We start from the raw sequence: 15,678 nt of genomic DNA, 5'->3' as shown, positions 1-15,678 counted from the left end.
CTGCATTTAACTCTTTAAGTAGCTAATTAGCTACTTAAGAGTTATGCAAAGGTGATTGCTCAAATTAGTCACTCAAACTGTCGTTTGAGCGATCATCTTCCAGTGTTAAGGCACCTTAAGTTGTACAAAGATTTGTAGAAAGTTGCTAATGTGTCTACAATTCCCGGAGTGTTAAAAACCTAATTGTTTTTGGAGTCATGGATCAAGGGTATGCGAAGCTTAGATGATCGTGATTTAGCTTGTTTTGCTAGTAAGGCTCCTAGTTTCTTGCCACAAACCGCAGCTTTTAAGTGTGAAAGACAGCCATCATGTATGGAACGGGATTAGCTCTCGATCCCACTGCATACAAACCCTGCACCTGGAGGGAATTCATGTGTCCTTTAGGGTGGGTTCACACGAGCATGTTTTTGTGCGTACTTAGGTGCGCACCTAAATACGAGCAAAAACATGCGTGAACACAGCTGCGTGCTTGTTGTTAATGGAGCCGCAGCTGCTGCCAGCACCTTTGCTTTCTTTTTCGGGAAGGGCTTTACATATAAGCCCTTCCCTGAAAAAGAAACATTTTAGTGTAAAAAAAATGCAGGCATCCTCTTCAATGGAGCCGCTGCTGCTGCTGCCGGCACCCCTGCATTCTTTTTCAGGGAAGGGCTTTACATATAATGTGATTGGCTGAGGTGCTCAGCCAATCACAGGCAGCTCTCGCCAGTCATTCATTCGGGGGAGAGCTGCCTGTGATTGGCTGAGCACCTCAGCCAATCACATTCAGCTCTTTCAGCAGGCGGGGATAGATCAGCACCACAGTGCAGGGGACAGCAGAAGAAGACACGGCTGTGCCCCGGCAGCGGAAGCAAGTTGAGTATCTATTTTTTTTTTAAAACCACTTTTACTTGATTTTCAGGGAAGGGCTTATATTTAAAGCCCTTTTCTGAAAATCAATTGCCAGCAGCAGAATCCTCTACCGCAGCTGACGTGTGACAGCTGCGGTAGAGAATTGAAGAATTCCTCTGCTGCATCTGTCACAGATGTGGCAGATGTAGCAGCAGGGAATTCTTTTAACTAGCGGGGATGAAGGAAACATCTCCCGCAGATGTGTTCTTCATCCCCGGGGGTCACGGCAGCGGCGGACAGGGAAGTATATATATATTTTTTTCACACTAAAATGTTTGTTTCTCAGGGAAGGGCTTATATGTAAAGCTCTTCCCTGAAAAACAATTCAGGTGTTCCGGCAGCAGCCGTGGCTCCATTGAAAACAATGCGTGCATTCCCTATGGTGCACGCATGTCCTATCTTTGCAGGCATGCACCTGCAAAGCACCGACATGTGCACACACCATAGGGAATGGATTGTTGCAAATAGAAGCGTGTTTTTGTGCGTGTATGTACCCACCCTTAGGGTTAAAGGGTACCTGTCATGTGGAGTCTGGCGGTGGGATTGTACACAGTAGGCAGCACGTCTAAAGGGAACCCATCACAAAAAACTAATTCACAGCACATGGCCATCTGGTAGGTTTTTTTCCCCCCATTTATTATATACTTACCTGGCTCCCAGTTTCCTTGCTGTCAGACATGGAAACCAGGATTTGACATAGAGAAGCATGTTTGCACGCGCACTGACCGCATAGATGAGTCCGATAAATGGACCGAGGGCCGGTAAATATGGGTAGGGGAAACAAATGATCACCTTTTTGCCTAACTCTCAAGTCACACCGAACTACATCTTCTTACTTCTGGGTAGTGCCGTTACATGCTAGACACGTGGATGGCGCTGGATAATCCCTGGTCTTAGAGTCTGAGACCAATCGTTGGCCAGCGCTGGTAACGTGTATGGGCACATACACATTCCTGAAAGTAAAAAAAAAAAAAAAAAGATACAACTCGAAGCAGCCTGGCGCGTGCGCAACAGGATTTTTTTTTCTAGATCAGTGAACCTGGAAAAGGGCCTCACACTGCATCTACTGAACCAGTGTCTGGAGGGGTCCCATGGGGCTTCGGATATCACGGGGACTGGAGCCAGTGCTCCAATGATAATCTAGCCCTGCTGTTCAGGCCACAGAGGGAGGTTCCAAGCAGGAAATGCCACTCTATGATGGGGAGGGGGGGGGGGGGGGCGCATATGAACAGGGAATGCCTTTTTGTAACAACCCCTTTAAATCTCTTTTAGTAGCAGCCCAATTTTTCAAATCCAACGTGTCACTTTATGCAGTAGTAACTTTGGAATGCTTTTAATGTAAATAATGTAAAAAAAGGTTAATAACTATGCGCTTGATTTAACAGTATTTTTCACAGACAGCCGCTTTAATAAAAGCAATGGCAGGAGAGCTAATAGTTTCCCTTTAAACCAGGGGTCCCCAACTCCAGTCCTCAGGGACCACCAACAGGTCATGTTTTCAGGATATCCTATAGTAAGAACACCTGTGGTAATGTCTGAGGCGCCGACAATAATTACATCACCTGTGCAATACTAAGGAAATCCTGATAACATGACCTGTTGGCGGTCCCTGAGGACTGGAGTTGGGGAACCCTGCTTTAAACAATCCACATAAAAAGGTAAATGGCAGAAACTACAAACACTAATAAATTGACAACCGCTTACGGTCATTGTTTCAACTTTTATTTTTGCCATATTTAAAATGACAGAAAAAGAGAAAAATAAAAATAAAAATCAACCCAACCCTGTTTATTTACACAGCATTTAATACATTTTACTTGGGGAGGGGGTTTAGGACAAAAAAAGCATAATAAGAAACAACAAAGCTTTAATGCAAAATAGCGCACATTACACTGTTGTAATCCATTTATAATTACATAACACCGTACGGGTAGAGTTTACAGAATTTTGTAAAAACTCCAGTTTACCATACTGAAAGACCGGTAATAGACAATGATTCTGGGCAACGATTTAATCTTACATTTTGCAGCACGAAAATGAGGAAATCATCACGTAAGTGCACTTTCTAGAATTAAAACAGGTTAGAAAAAAAAAAAAGGAAAATAAAAAATACACACACACAAAAAATAAAAAAAAATTCCAAGAATTCTATATATTGATAGACCAGGGAAAGTCTATAAAAAGTCTAGTTACTAAGTGCCAATGCAATAAATAAAATCGAAATACACAAACCTGATTCCCTGTTGTGTAAGAGAAACACAAGTCCGTAAACTAGAAACACAGCTGACAATTGATACTTGACAGTCACATACAAGACGAGGACGGTATTCATCATATTACATCAAGGTAAATACAGCCAATAAATTAAAACTTACATGATAAATCTAACATGATCTCTCCTAAGTATGCATGGCGATATGTGCAAGCCAAAACACATTTCTTCGATAGCCATGGGAGGGCAATAAACTCCATTCAAAGAGTTTCAAAAAAGGTTAGAAAAAACACAAATGTATACATAGAAATAAAAAAAAAAATAAAAAAAATGAAATTACTGCATACACTTAGAACGTTCATACTTTTTAGACAAATGTTGAAGCTTGAAAATACATTTTTTTTTAAACATGATAAATAAATTCAAATGGGCTACAAGTACTACAAAAAGGTTGTAAACGGCAACATCCACCAGGATGAAAGCTTTTTGCATTGCAAGTACCTTTTTTATGACCAGTGATTGGCAATTAAAATCAGAACATGGCTTCTGATCACAGAAGGGGTTGCCAACTGCATAGCACTGCCAAAGCTTGTTAAATGGCGACTGGTGCGGAGGGAGTTTCCTTAACTTTGGAGACAAGTATGGCTACATGAAACCAATTAAGGGTATGTCCACACGGGACGGAATTTGCTATGAACTGTCCACACAGGCCAGATTTTCCATGCGCTGTGGACACTTCGAGGTTCCTAAGGGCTTGTTCACATCTGCACTGTAGATTTCCATTATAATCCCGGATGAAATAGCACTGTGTGCACAGTTTTGCCCTGGAAAATACTGGAGGACATAATGGAATCTGGACAGACCCCATTCTAGTCAATGAGATCCAGCATCCAAATTTTACCCCTGTTCGATTCCTAGGACAGAAGCAAAACAACGGAAATAAATGGCAGTGTGAACGAGCTCTAATAAATACTTCAGGTAATGTCAGGATTTCTTGCTGCGAGAGGGGAAGAGAGAGCTGCATTATTTGCTGTCTGGACACAGAGCTTGTCATAAAGCTACTCAGACCAGACTCCATGGTTATTTAGAGATGAGCCTGGCAATTTTTCATGGGACCAAGAGTAATTCACTTAGAATTTTTCTTTTCTGATTTATGTGTTTACAACCCCTTTAAAAAAGTGTATGAGCTAGGAAGAGTGAAGACAGGAACCGCTCATCTGCACACAGTGGAAGCCATTTTATTGATTGACACAATACACTATGAAAATCATTACTGAGGTACAAGACAAATGGCTAAAATGCCTTATGGCTATCTTCACTTATGTGTAGGCGAGTTCACTGTAAGGATGATATGAAAACTGCATCTCACCGAGCTAAAATACTTACAGTTCACTGACATTTGTGATTTATTGCATATGGTCAGCATATAAAATGCTGAAATATGACACACAGTAACATGTAACAGAGGAGTCTTAATGTGGAGAACACTTTGGTTTACAGAATGCCTATGTCTGACTGTATATATATTTATAAAAAAAAAAAGCTTACAATACATTCTGGATCAGTTTAGTGTATGGGTACAGTCATTTTTTGTTTTTATTGTCTGGATTTGATAACGTACATTAGACGTAGCAAAACCCAGCTTAGTGAATGGCTCCGAGACTACTCCCACAGAAGTAAAAAGTTCCAGGTTCCATCGAAGGAATTGATTTATTTACATCAATGCATTGTGGGCTGTGGTTCAGTCTGAATCCCAATAAGAGACGACGGCTGTGGACCTGAACTTGTGGTCACCGATGGCCTTGGGTTTAGACGAGGAGGCAAAGAGCTAGCTGGGCGAATTAGCGGTGGTGGGGGTTGGTTGAGGGTCGGCCTTGGCTGAGCAAATCGGGCTTGCTGCTGCAGAGGTGGAGGCTGCCGATGTAAGGCCGGAGCCGCTGGAAGTGTTGGCCGAAGAAGAGGTGGAGGCTGATTCATAGCTGTTACCGAAGCGGTCGGTGCTGGGGCTACAGACTGCGCCGGAGGTGACGGGCCGGTGGGTGGTGCTGTCTGGCTGCTCTGGGTCTAAAACAAAACAAAAACGGACTTCAAACCAAGACTATTACAAAAAAATGAGTTGCTTTACAAAACGGAAAAAAAAGTTTATGTACAGTATTCCAATACACTGATATCTTCTAATATCCATTAAATAACGTTCCAATCATTATCTATAGTTCTAAACATATAAAATGCAGTTACCAGAGATTATATGTTGCATTCTACCTTTTTATCATCTATTCGCAATTTAGCAGTAACTTTAGAACAAAAAATAAAAAGAAATGCTGAACTCAATACTGTGGATACACAAACACACCTCATCCTCTTCATCAGTGCTCTTTCCTGATGGTACATGAGAAGTGTTTTTTGTGTCATCCCCTAAAGTAGAAGCATCACCATTAGAGGCCTGGGTTCCTTGTTCTGCTTCCCATTCCTGCAATACCTCCTCTAAGTTAAACCGACGCCTGTAGTTTACAAAGAAGTTCTTCACTTGACCAACAGTCTTGTTGCCAATTACATCTGCAATAGCTTGAAAATCTTTACCATATTTGCGGACACCTGGAAGGCAAAGTACAATATTCACCAAAGACGATCCACTCATGCGGTGCTTTGTATGTCAACAAATCTGCAAGGACCCTCTGCCTATAGATAGCGGTCATCATCCCTAAATGTTCCATTAACGGCATGTAAACAGTGTGCCAGTGACAACTTATTCGTATTGGGGGGAAAGAGTAAATTCAATATGTAGGGAGAGAAAATACATTATACCAGGACACAAATATATATGGTCCAGCAGTATAAAAAAAAAAAAGGAATATGCATTCATAAATCATCCTTTTACGTGTTAAACCCTACTCACGTCTCTCCCAAGCTTCGGTACATAGATGGCACTTAAATGGGTTAGCCCAAAATGGACTACGGATAGGTGATAGAAGTGTAATAGTGAGGGGGGTGCAATCCCCGCAGTGTGGAGGGGGACACAGGATCCCTTGGTCTCATTAGCAGGACCCCCCACTTTTCACACTTTTATCACCCATCATGTCAATCTTGGAAATGCCCCCTTTAACTTTGTTCTTTTCGAGTTTTAGAAGCTGCATGGTTTCTTGAGCAATCTTTCTGGTAGCATGGAATTAACCCAAGATGATAACATTACCACTTCCTTCCGGGTAGCTTAGGGTAGGAATCCTTGGTGAGGTATACATCTACTATAATACACAAGGTACTTATAGAAAAACTGTTTTTTTTCCAAATGGCTTTAATCTGATAACAATTACTTTGCCCTCTGCTTGTGCCCATCTACCCTTTAGATCCCCTCTCCTGTATGTTCAACAGGCTCATTCTCTCTAGTATTAACTGTCTGTATTGATGACCACACTGTATATGCATATAGTATATATAATATCAGTGATGACCGATAGTAGCAGTTCGACCATTTCCTAAATAATCTACTTGGTCACTTATGACAGCATTATATTGTTAATGTGTTCCACACTTGGCAGTTGTAGCATTTCCTTTGCCGTCTCCCAAGCGTTCCACCGTCATTGTCAAGGCTTCCGCTGTGATCTCAGAAACTGCTCAGATTTGAGACAAAAAGCTGAATTTTCAGTATTTGTCTGGAGTAGCACTTCATCAGAAATAAAAACTCATCCCTTCAAGAAATGCTTTTAGGCTAGCCACACATGCAGTAAGGAGGCTAAACTAGTCTGTCCACCTTGTGCAGTCGCTGAGCCCAATGTGTGCGTTTATGGGAACGTCAGAAGATATCGTTGCTGGCTAGAGATGAGCGAGCATACTCGCTAAGGGCAATTACTTGATCGAGCACTGCCCTTAGCGAGTACCTGCCCGCTCGGAAGAAAAGATTCGTCTGCCAGCGGGGAGGAACGGAGAGGGGATCTCCCTCTCTCTACCCCCCCCCCCCCCCCGCTGACTGCCGCATCTCACCTCTCACCCGCGCCGGCAGCCGAACCTTTTCTTCCGAGCGGGCAAGTACTCGCTAAGGACAATGCTCGATCGAGTAAGTGTCCTTAGCGAGTATGCTCGCTCATCTCTATTGCTGGCCCAACTAGCGTTTCCCCAACTGCCGCCTCATGTGGCTTTAGTTTTTTTTATTCGGATACATAAGAACATGTTCCAATTAGACATTGTCATTTTGCAGATGCTTTCTCCACAATGAAGTTAAGACACAGACACGTTTTGACATCTTATTACAGAAGCTTTAAGTCGTGGCGCTGAGAAGGGAAGGAGGGGTCATCATGGCAGAAACAAACCCAGAAGCCTTAGCGGGACTATGGTGATAATTGGAGCTTTGGCCTAAAACAGTGGAGCTGAGGCTTCGGTAATCTACTCAGGGCACAGCAGTAGATTTTCATTTACCAGTAGCCTACAGTGAATGTAGACTAAAGGTCCTTTTACACACAGGCCTGTGATCGGCAGCATGCGCACACCGGGAGAGGAGCAGCTTACAAGCTAGCATTTTTAGGTTTGCAAAAAACGAGGCGATCAGCTGACGACGTTGGCACGTTTACACGGCCCAATGATTGGATGACGATTCGTATTGAATCGTTCCTGTAAAAGGCCCTTTAGCTACATGTACACTCCGACAGTCCATATCTCTACTAGATAACCCAATCTACCACATCCTAAGGCCTCATGTCCATGGGCATAATTGAATTGCGGAATCCGCAGTTCAATATGCCCACAGACCATCATTGGGCATCCATACGTGGGGAAGAAATACAGCATGCTCCATTTTTCTTGTGGATCCCGTAGGGACGGCTTCCATTGTAGTCAATGATCCGCAGAAAAGCAGGAGACTAAAAAAAAAAAAAAAAAGTAAAAAGACACACCGCATACACACGAGCACATCTGCCGCGCAGACGAAAAAAGATCTGGCCGTGACGGAGAAGGCCCGAGTCCGGACAGGTGAGTAAATTTATTTTTTGCCTCATGTCTGTGGCCAGGCAGGAATCCGCTCCGAGATTCTGCACTCTGTGCGTGCCTGTGGACATGAGGCCTTAAGAATAAAGTAAAACCAACTGCGTATATATATATATATATATATTTATTTCTCTATCACAGTTCACTATATTCATATATAAAAAAAACAATACTATTATTAACTTTATGCATATTAGACTTTCTAGACTTCTGTAGGATATATTGAGCCTTTTCAAAGCTCTGATAAGGTAAATTAATACTGCTAGAGGGTACTGGTGTATCTTGACGCCACCAGGAAGCTAGGGGTTTGACAGGGTTTCCATGGAGGAACGCCCCTGTCACACCTCTAGCTCCCTATTGGCTGCATACTTGTATGGGCAGCAGAGCTTGGGATCAGTGAAGACAGCAGGGGCGCGCGGCGGCGGTAAATGCAGGGGCAGAAGACAGCGGGTAAAAAAGTAGGCGGAACTGCATGAGAGCCGGCGGGGAACAGCATGTATGCAAGACTTACATAGGGGAGGCCGGCGGCAACACTCAGCGGCGGACCCTGCGTGGACACATGCCAGGCCCCCAGGCCACTGTGACAGCGGGTCCGCTAGCCCATAAACTGCAGCAGCGGGGGCGGCACATGGTAGACCCCGGTGCACACTTACTACACCAGCCAAGCAAGGGAAGATGGCAGCGGGACACTGCGAGCTGCGGGGTCTGGAGGGGAGATGGAGCATGCGCAGGAGGTGAGTGGGCCGTTGGGGGTCACTGTCAGAGTGCTGCAGCCGAGAAAGCATGACCATGCAGACCGACGGCCTGTCACTGCCACAGCCGCTCGGCCAAAGCATGCATGGCAGCGGAGATGCTACAGCGCCGGGGATAGAGCAGAGATCAGCCAATCATCAACGGGGTGCGTGACCTGGCTGTCAAACAGCCTAACCCTTGTCTCCACCCATCAGTTCCAGTGTTATAAAGATATATCAGTACCCTGCTAGAGTCCTTTGAGGACATGCTGGTTTGTTATGGTATTTGGTACAGATTTCTATGGGTCTTGCAACAGATTTCCATTACACAATGATATTATCTCCTTTTTGAGTGCCTGGGAAAAAACAAAACAAGACAAAAAAAAACATGGCTGTGCCAATATTCAGCATCAGAGCAGGTCGCATAAATCAAAAGGGCCAGAATATGCACTGCCTTGCTGCTAACAACTTGGTAGTTACTGAAGTTAAAGGGGTTCTGGGCACAAAATAACATTTCAAAATCTAATGTACATCATTACATAAGTCATTTTGTAATAGGTGCACTGTACCCGGTCTAGCTACTTTCTTTTTCTATGTCACGTGATCTTCTGCCTGAAAAATAGCTTTACTTCTTCTGACATCTTATCTGCATTTGCTACTTGCTTCCCTGTCCATAGCCTCAAACATGATGGGATGACAGGAGTACAAGTACAGCGCTGTACTGCCCGTGTGCAGTTCAGAGGTCCGGTCTGTCTGCTTCAGTTGGTTTCTCTGGCACTCTGAGTGAGGAGGAGGTTGGTACTAGTAAGTTCTAGGACCTGTGAGCTGTGGGCGGAGCTACAGCGCTGGCAGGTAGACAAGCGCTAACTATGCTGTAGGTAACAGTCTGTCGCTGTGCTCATTGTGGAAGTGATACATGAAAACTCAGGGGCAGATCAGCAGCTGTATGGGAAAAAGGAGAGGGTCCAAAGCGGCAGCTAAAAGTTACAGGTTGCCACTGCTTAGCTGTACCTCCTAGATTTCAGCATTTTTCAGAACTTGCACTTTGTGCCTGGAACACCCCTTTAGCCAATTGCTATATCCAATAATGTGCTTCCCCTCCACAGGCATAAAGGCTGCAAAGAAGTTGCTAAGAAGACATATCAGATGGAGACTGACTGTTGGGGTCATATTCCAATAGACAAAAGAGCAGAACAGAGGACACTATTATTCTACATTGTAGTACAAACCCCAAATAAGAGTCATGTGGCACACAGTTTGTAAACCACATCTCTGGGCCCAGAAAATTGCAAGATTAGGGCCTCGTTCACACGGGCAACAAAGTCGTGCGATTTTCTTGCGTTGCAACAACTACAAATCGCATGTATGTGAAGCCCATGCTTTCCTATGGGTTCCTTCACGTTTGTGATGTTTTCTAGCATGCGATATTGCGAGACAAAAACCTTGTGTCCCGCGATATGCACGCGACCTGTGAGGTTCCGTAGTCCATGTTTTCCAATAGAGCCTTCCCCTCTGTTAAATCGCCTGAAAATGCGGTTCCATGCGATGCAACTTTGACCGTAGGAAATCCTACTGTCAAAGCCCAAAACTAAGCCCTAGTTGCAGGACCCCCCCCCCCCCCCCCTCAAAAAAATACACATACATCACCTAGAATTGTTGTCCGGGGCTCTGCTGCATCTTCTCCCCGATACTGGTCTTCAGCATTTCTTATGGCCGGGGATTAGAAAATCCCTGTCTCTAGGAAGCGCTGGCTGAGGGCCTTAGCTCAGCCAGCGCTCGTTGAACCAATCACAGGCCCTCAGCTAATCACAGCCAGCGCTTCTTGGAGGCAGGGGTTTTCCAATCCCTGGCCTGAAGAGATGCTGAAGACCAGTGCCGGGAAGAAGATGCAGCGAAGCCCTGGACAGCGCTTCTAGGTGACGTATGTGTTTTGTTTTGCAGCTAGGGCTTATTTTCCAGGCAGGCTTATATTTCAAGCCCCTTCCCCTGAAAATCCTCGCATGTGGTGCTCTAAAGTCACATGACTTTGAAGTACCATGTGCGACTTTGTAGCTCCACAAAATCGCGGTATTGCCGAGAGAAAACACAGTGATATCGTACATACCACCGATGCGATATCACTGCGATGCCATGTCACCCGTGTAAAGAAAGCCTTAAAGTTACCCTCCTGAAAGGACTCATTGCAATCATAAAGCATTTGCAAAGTAGATTGAAATAAGAGAGCACATGCTTCGTTACTAGATAGCCTTCTGCCTAAATCAACACTACAAATTGTTGTATTTGCATCTAATTTAAAAAGAGTAACCGCAGTTTTATAAAACTTTTTAACATGTAGTTGTGATCTGTACGTTTTCATCAGTGGGGATCCGAGTGATGAGACCCCTGCTGATCGCTGAAACGAAGGTGCTGAAGCATGCACCGAGTTCTGTGCCCTTCAGTTGTCACTCGTCGGCTCTTCTTGGCTACATAGAAGTAAATAAAAGTCTATGAGCCTGCCTGTAGCAGCAGAGAGCAACAATGACAGCTGAAGGGCTCCAGCGCTCAGCGAATGCTTCTGCCTCTTCATTTCAGTGAAGGTCTCACTGAATCCGAAATCCCACTGATCAAAAGTTAGACTACAGTTAGACTACACTCACACAGGGGCGAGTGCAATATCAGGCCAAGAAACTCGGCCCGATACCACGCTGGTCGATGTGCATTTTACACGCAGATGCGTTCATTCAAGAACGTCTCGCATCACTTCTGGGAAATTGTGACTCTTAGATGTGTGGTTTAGGAGTTCATATTCACGCGAGTTTCGTGAGATTCTTGCTGGTGTGCATGTAGCCTTACTCTTTAGTTATATTCCATTCTTATGTAATCCTTAAAAGGGGTTTTCCAGGCACAAATACAATTGTTGGCGTATCCTCAGGATAAGTCATCAATATTAGATTATCCGGGGTCTGCCACTGTTCCGACTCCTGTGTAGTGGTCAGCACTGGTAACTTCAGGCTGGGGTCTTACTGATTTCAATGGAATCTGCACCAGCCATTGCATGGTGGTCGGAACATCAGCTTCCACTCCGACCTCTGTGTATAGCGGCGCTAACGGCAGGCGCCCACTCAGCTGGGGTTTGCCTGAGGATAGGTCATCAATAATATTTGTACCTGAAAACCCCCTTTAAACAGAGCTCATGTAGAGCAGTGGTCAAATAGGAGATAAAGCTATTGTTACAATGAGGACCAGTTGATTTTAATGCTTGCTGTCTCGCTAATGAGATGTTAAATGTTGCAGCTCAAATCTGCTTAATTTGTGGCACTAAAACAATCCCTGCCTAGATTTGCCTAACCCGGCACACACATTGGTGTTCTGGATTTGTCTTCCCTTTTACAGAGTTTTGATGCTTTAGAAGGCATACCGCCTCACACCCCAGTCACCACAGCTCATCTTTAGCATCTTACAAACACATTTTCTTTGCCAACTGTTCCTGGTCTGACACATTTGCTTGTACCCCATTTTGGGTTTAAACAATGAAAATGATGGACTAGCACGACTAGGAAACATGCAAGTTCTATGCTAAAAATTCATGGAAATTAAATGTTAGGCAATAAACATGCAGTTGACCAGGGGAGTGTAAAAAAATATGTAATGCATATTAACCCATTTAGGACCCTTGCCATACAAGTACGACACGTGGTTCTGGGCTGTAAACCTGTACCATACATTTACAACTTCCTGCAGAAGTGGGGATGGGACCCTGAGGAGGACAGAAAAGCGGTTTGTAACCAGTTCTGTCTTCTAATTTGGAGTCTACAGGGTGCTTCAAAGCTCTGCCTGTGACTACCGTGAGCACAGAGGGCCGACTTCCTCTGTAACTGGGGCTCCTACGGATGCTATCGTTACCATGGAAAACTGCAAAACAGAAATAATTGTAGACGTCCTTCAGAGGTCTTTTAGGACTTGTTGACGAATAATAAAAAAAAAAAAAAAAAAGAGAAATCAAAGGGGTTTTCCAGGGAGAATACTATTGATGACCTATGGAGGATAATCATCAATAGTTGATCGGTTGGGTTCTGCCGCTTGAGGCCCCTGACCAATCAGCTAAGCGGACACATGCTGCCAGTGTCGCAAATACACAGAGGTCGGAGCAGAAGTCTCAGCTCCGACCTCTGTGTAGTGGGCGGCACTTGTAACTGCAACCACGGCTCTCATTGAAATCAACGCAAGCTTTGCCTGCAGTTACAAGCGCCGGCCACTACACTGATGGCCTATCCTGAGGCTAGGTCATTAATAAAAGGCAGGATAACCCCTTTAAACCAGTGAGCAGATTGGTCAGTACGCGCAATTACCATTTTTACATATCATTCCGATGTGTTACCGAACACTATTATTTATAGACCGTATAAAGAATTCTGTTTCTTGCCCAAGATACCTACAGTATTATAGCATAAAATGATGCCAAGCTTCTTTACCTATAAATTTTGATTATGGCTTGAAAAGTAGAATATGCGGGACTTTAGAATTGATGGCCAATCCTTAGGATACACTAAAAACATTACATCAGTGGGAGTTTGACTCTCAGCACCCCCACCAATCAGCTGCTTAAGAGTGCCATGCTGCTCCTCTTCATTGTTCAGATGGCCCAGCACCATATTTTTTTTTTATAGTGGCTGTGCCTTGTATCATGGCTTAGTCCCATTCACTTCAATGGGACAAAGCTTTAGGGCTCACGTCAACGGACAAGTAGGAGCCTGCAGCAGAATCCGCCCCTGCCTGCGGCCGAGGACCCTGCTTACCCCTCTGGGTCTTCTTTTTTCTGTACGGCGGATGTGTGTGCAGTAGAGTTTTTTTTAAACTCCTGCTTTCCCACAGAATCTGCGGCCCATATGCAATGTCAATTATGGACGGTCCGTGGATTGGATGGCCTCCATTGACTTCAATGGAAGCAGTCCGTGAGAGAACCACACTGATATGGAACATTCTGTGATTTGATTTCTGCACCCAAAAGGTCCGCAAATCGCAACTGAATTAAAGCATTCCGATTTGAACACCCACGTTTGCCTATAGGCGGCTTGAATTGCAGATCAACCGCATTTTAAATCCACTTGTGGACATTGGGCTTAAGTTGGCTGTAATACCAAGCATTACCACTAACAAAACAACAGAGCTGTGTCTGAGTGTTGTGGCCTCTTTAAACAGCTGTTCGATGACCACCAATCTAATATTGATCACCTATCCTAGAGGATAACCCCTTAAAGCAACAGCCATGTGTGATTCAAGTTTCATAGACATACACAGTCTACTATGACTTTTATCATGCTTCCCTTCCTAGAATACAGTTTGTTAAATTTGAAGGATTACATATTTAACTTTTTTTTTTTTACTACGTTATATGAAGTCAAACATGCCAATCCTAACTGAGCCTTTTATCCGGCCTCCCATCTTATCTCCTACTATGACCAAGCTACATTTTCACCCTTTCAGAAATGTACAGTTCTTAAGGCTCTGTGCCCAAGCAGCAGATTAGTTGCAGATTTTTGGTGTGAAACCCCAAAATCCACCACAAAATTACAGGCAGAGTATAACGCAAGTGAATGAAGTTTAATCAAACCCCAAGCAAAAGGAAACCTTTTTACATTTGACAGGATGCTTGCTACATGTATGCATGCAATGGGAGAAATTCCAATGGTGATCTGCATGCAATGGGTTTCAGGCCAATTCCTAGCCGATAATGTCAGTGTTAAACACTAGGGATGCCCCTACTAATCTAGTGAGTGCAGCAGGGTCTTAGCGTAGAATCCTTCAGTTGAATGTGTGTGTTAAAACAGTGTTCACACCTTGAGGTTTTACAGCGATGCTTGCAAAGTACAATGTGTGGGCGCAATCTAAATAGTAAGGGCTTACTTACATCAGCAAATGTCACGCAGGTAATACACACTGCTAAAAGTCCATCGATGTCTATTGGACCACTCACGTAGTTTTTTCTTTTCTTTCACGTGTGGAAAAATACACAGCAGGTCTTATTTTGGTGCATAATATGCAGCTACACTAGATGGACGAAAGTATTTGGACACTGCATGTTTTTCAAGCTTTATTATTCTATTTAGTAACGTGTCGGCCGTCCTTTTGCTTGTATTACACAGTGGTAGCACCTCGAGGCATACTTCCCACAAGTTCTCTGTAAGTCTGGGCAGGAATAGCTCGCCATTCCTCATGTAAGGCTGTGAGAAGAGACTGTTGTGAAGATGGGCGTGGGTGGCGGTGTCGTACCAGTCGCTCCAGTTCGTCCCACAAGGGCTCCATCGGATGAATGAATAGTTATTACGAAATGAGGAGCCTTTTCTTTTACCCGCGCCCTTCCCAGCATACTGTTCGGCAAACTCAGTATTTGCATATTTTCTGATTTTCTGCACTGTCCGAATACTTTTGTCCATATAGTGTATATAGGCAATGGGGATTTAGCATAGGCAGCAAACACACATGTATATGCGCATTTGCTGTGTACTGCATTTTTTACGTGCGTAATACACCTGACACATACGCCCGTGTGAGTCAGCCCTTAGATTGTTGATTGTTGATGGCTGAAGTGGCTTGCAGCCTGCAGTATGTTATGTAGATGAACAGATTGCTTCCCCCACTCACTCATGGCAAGAGTGGGGGAAAAAATGAATATGACTACGTAAATGAATAATGGTGTAAGCTGCAAGTTTTAATGACCAGTGTCCTGAAACCCTCATTGAGATACTCATACTCACTTGAATTGAGGGGGTTTCCAGGCAGATTTTTAGAGTCAATAAGCATCTAATCAGTTGTTGAGAAATATTGTTTAGGCCAAGTTCGGACATAACGTACTACACATGTCTGTCCACCAAGTGGCTCACAATTAGGTCTTAA

At 44.1% G+C, this 15,678-nt stretch overlaps 1 protein-coding gene across 5 annotated transcripts in view; it reads right to left on the bottom strand.

Annotated features, from left to right (window-relative positions):
- Nucleotides 1–2,594: 2,594 nt before the first annotated feature.
- The window catches only part of RCOR3 (REST corepressor 3), a 37,093-nt gene continuing 24,009 nt past the window's right edge, over nucleotides 2,595–15,678 (bottom strand). For all 5 annotated transcript variants that reach the window (XM_066595602.1, XM_066595603.1, XM_066595605.1 and 2 more), the window contains 2 exons: nucleotides 5,454–5,695; nucleotides 2,595–5,164 (listed from right to left, as the gene is read on the bottom strand). In XM_066595602.1, the coding sequence (XP_066451699.1) occupies nucleotides 4,820–5,164; nucleotides 5,454–5,695 (587 nt within the window). In that variant the 3' untranslated portion in view covers nucleotides 2,595–4,819. The remainder of the gene's footprint in view (nucleotides 5,165–5,453; nucleotides 5,696–15,678) is intronic.

This window comes from Eleutherodactylus coqui, chromosome 3, assembly GCF_035609145.1.
Source record: "Eleutherodactylus coqui strain aEleCoq1 chromosome 3, aEleCoq1.hap1, whole genome shotgun sequence".
Lineage (NCBI taxonomy): Eukaryota > Metazoa > Chordata > Amphibia > Anura > Eleutherodactylidae > Eleutherodactylus > Eleutherodactylus coqui.
Note: the sequence above shows the minus strand (reverse complement) of the source record. Positions and strands in the feature narration are given on the sequence as shown.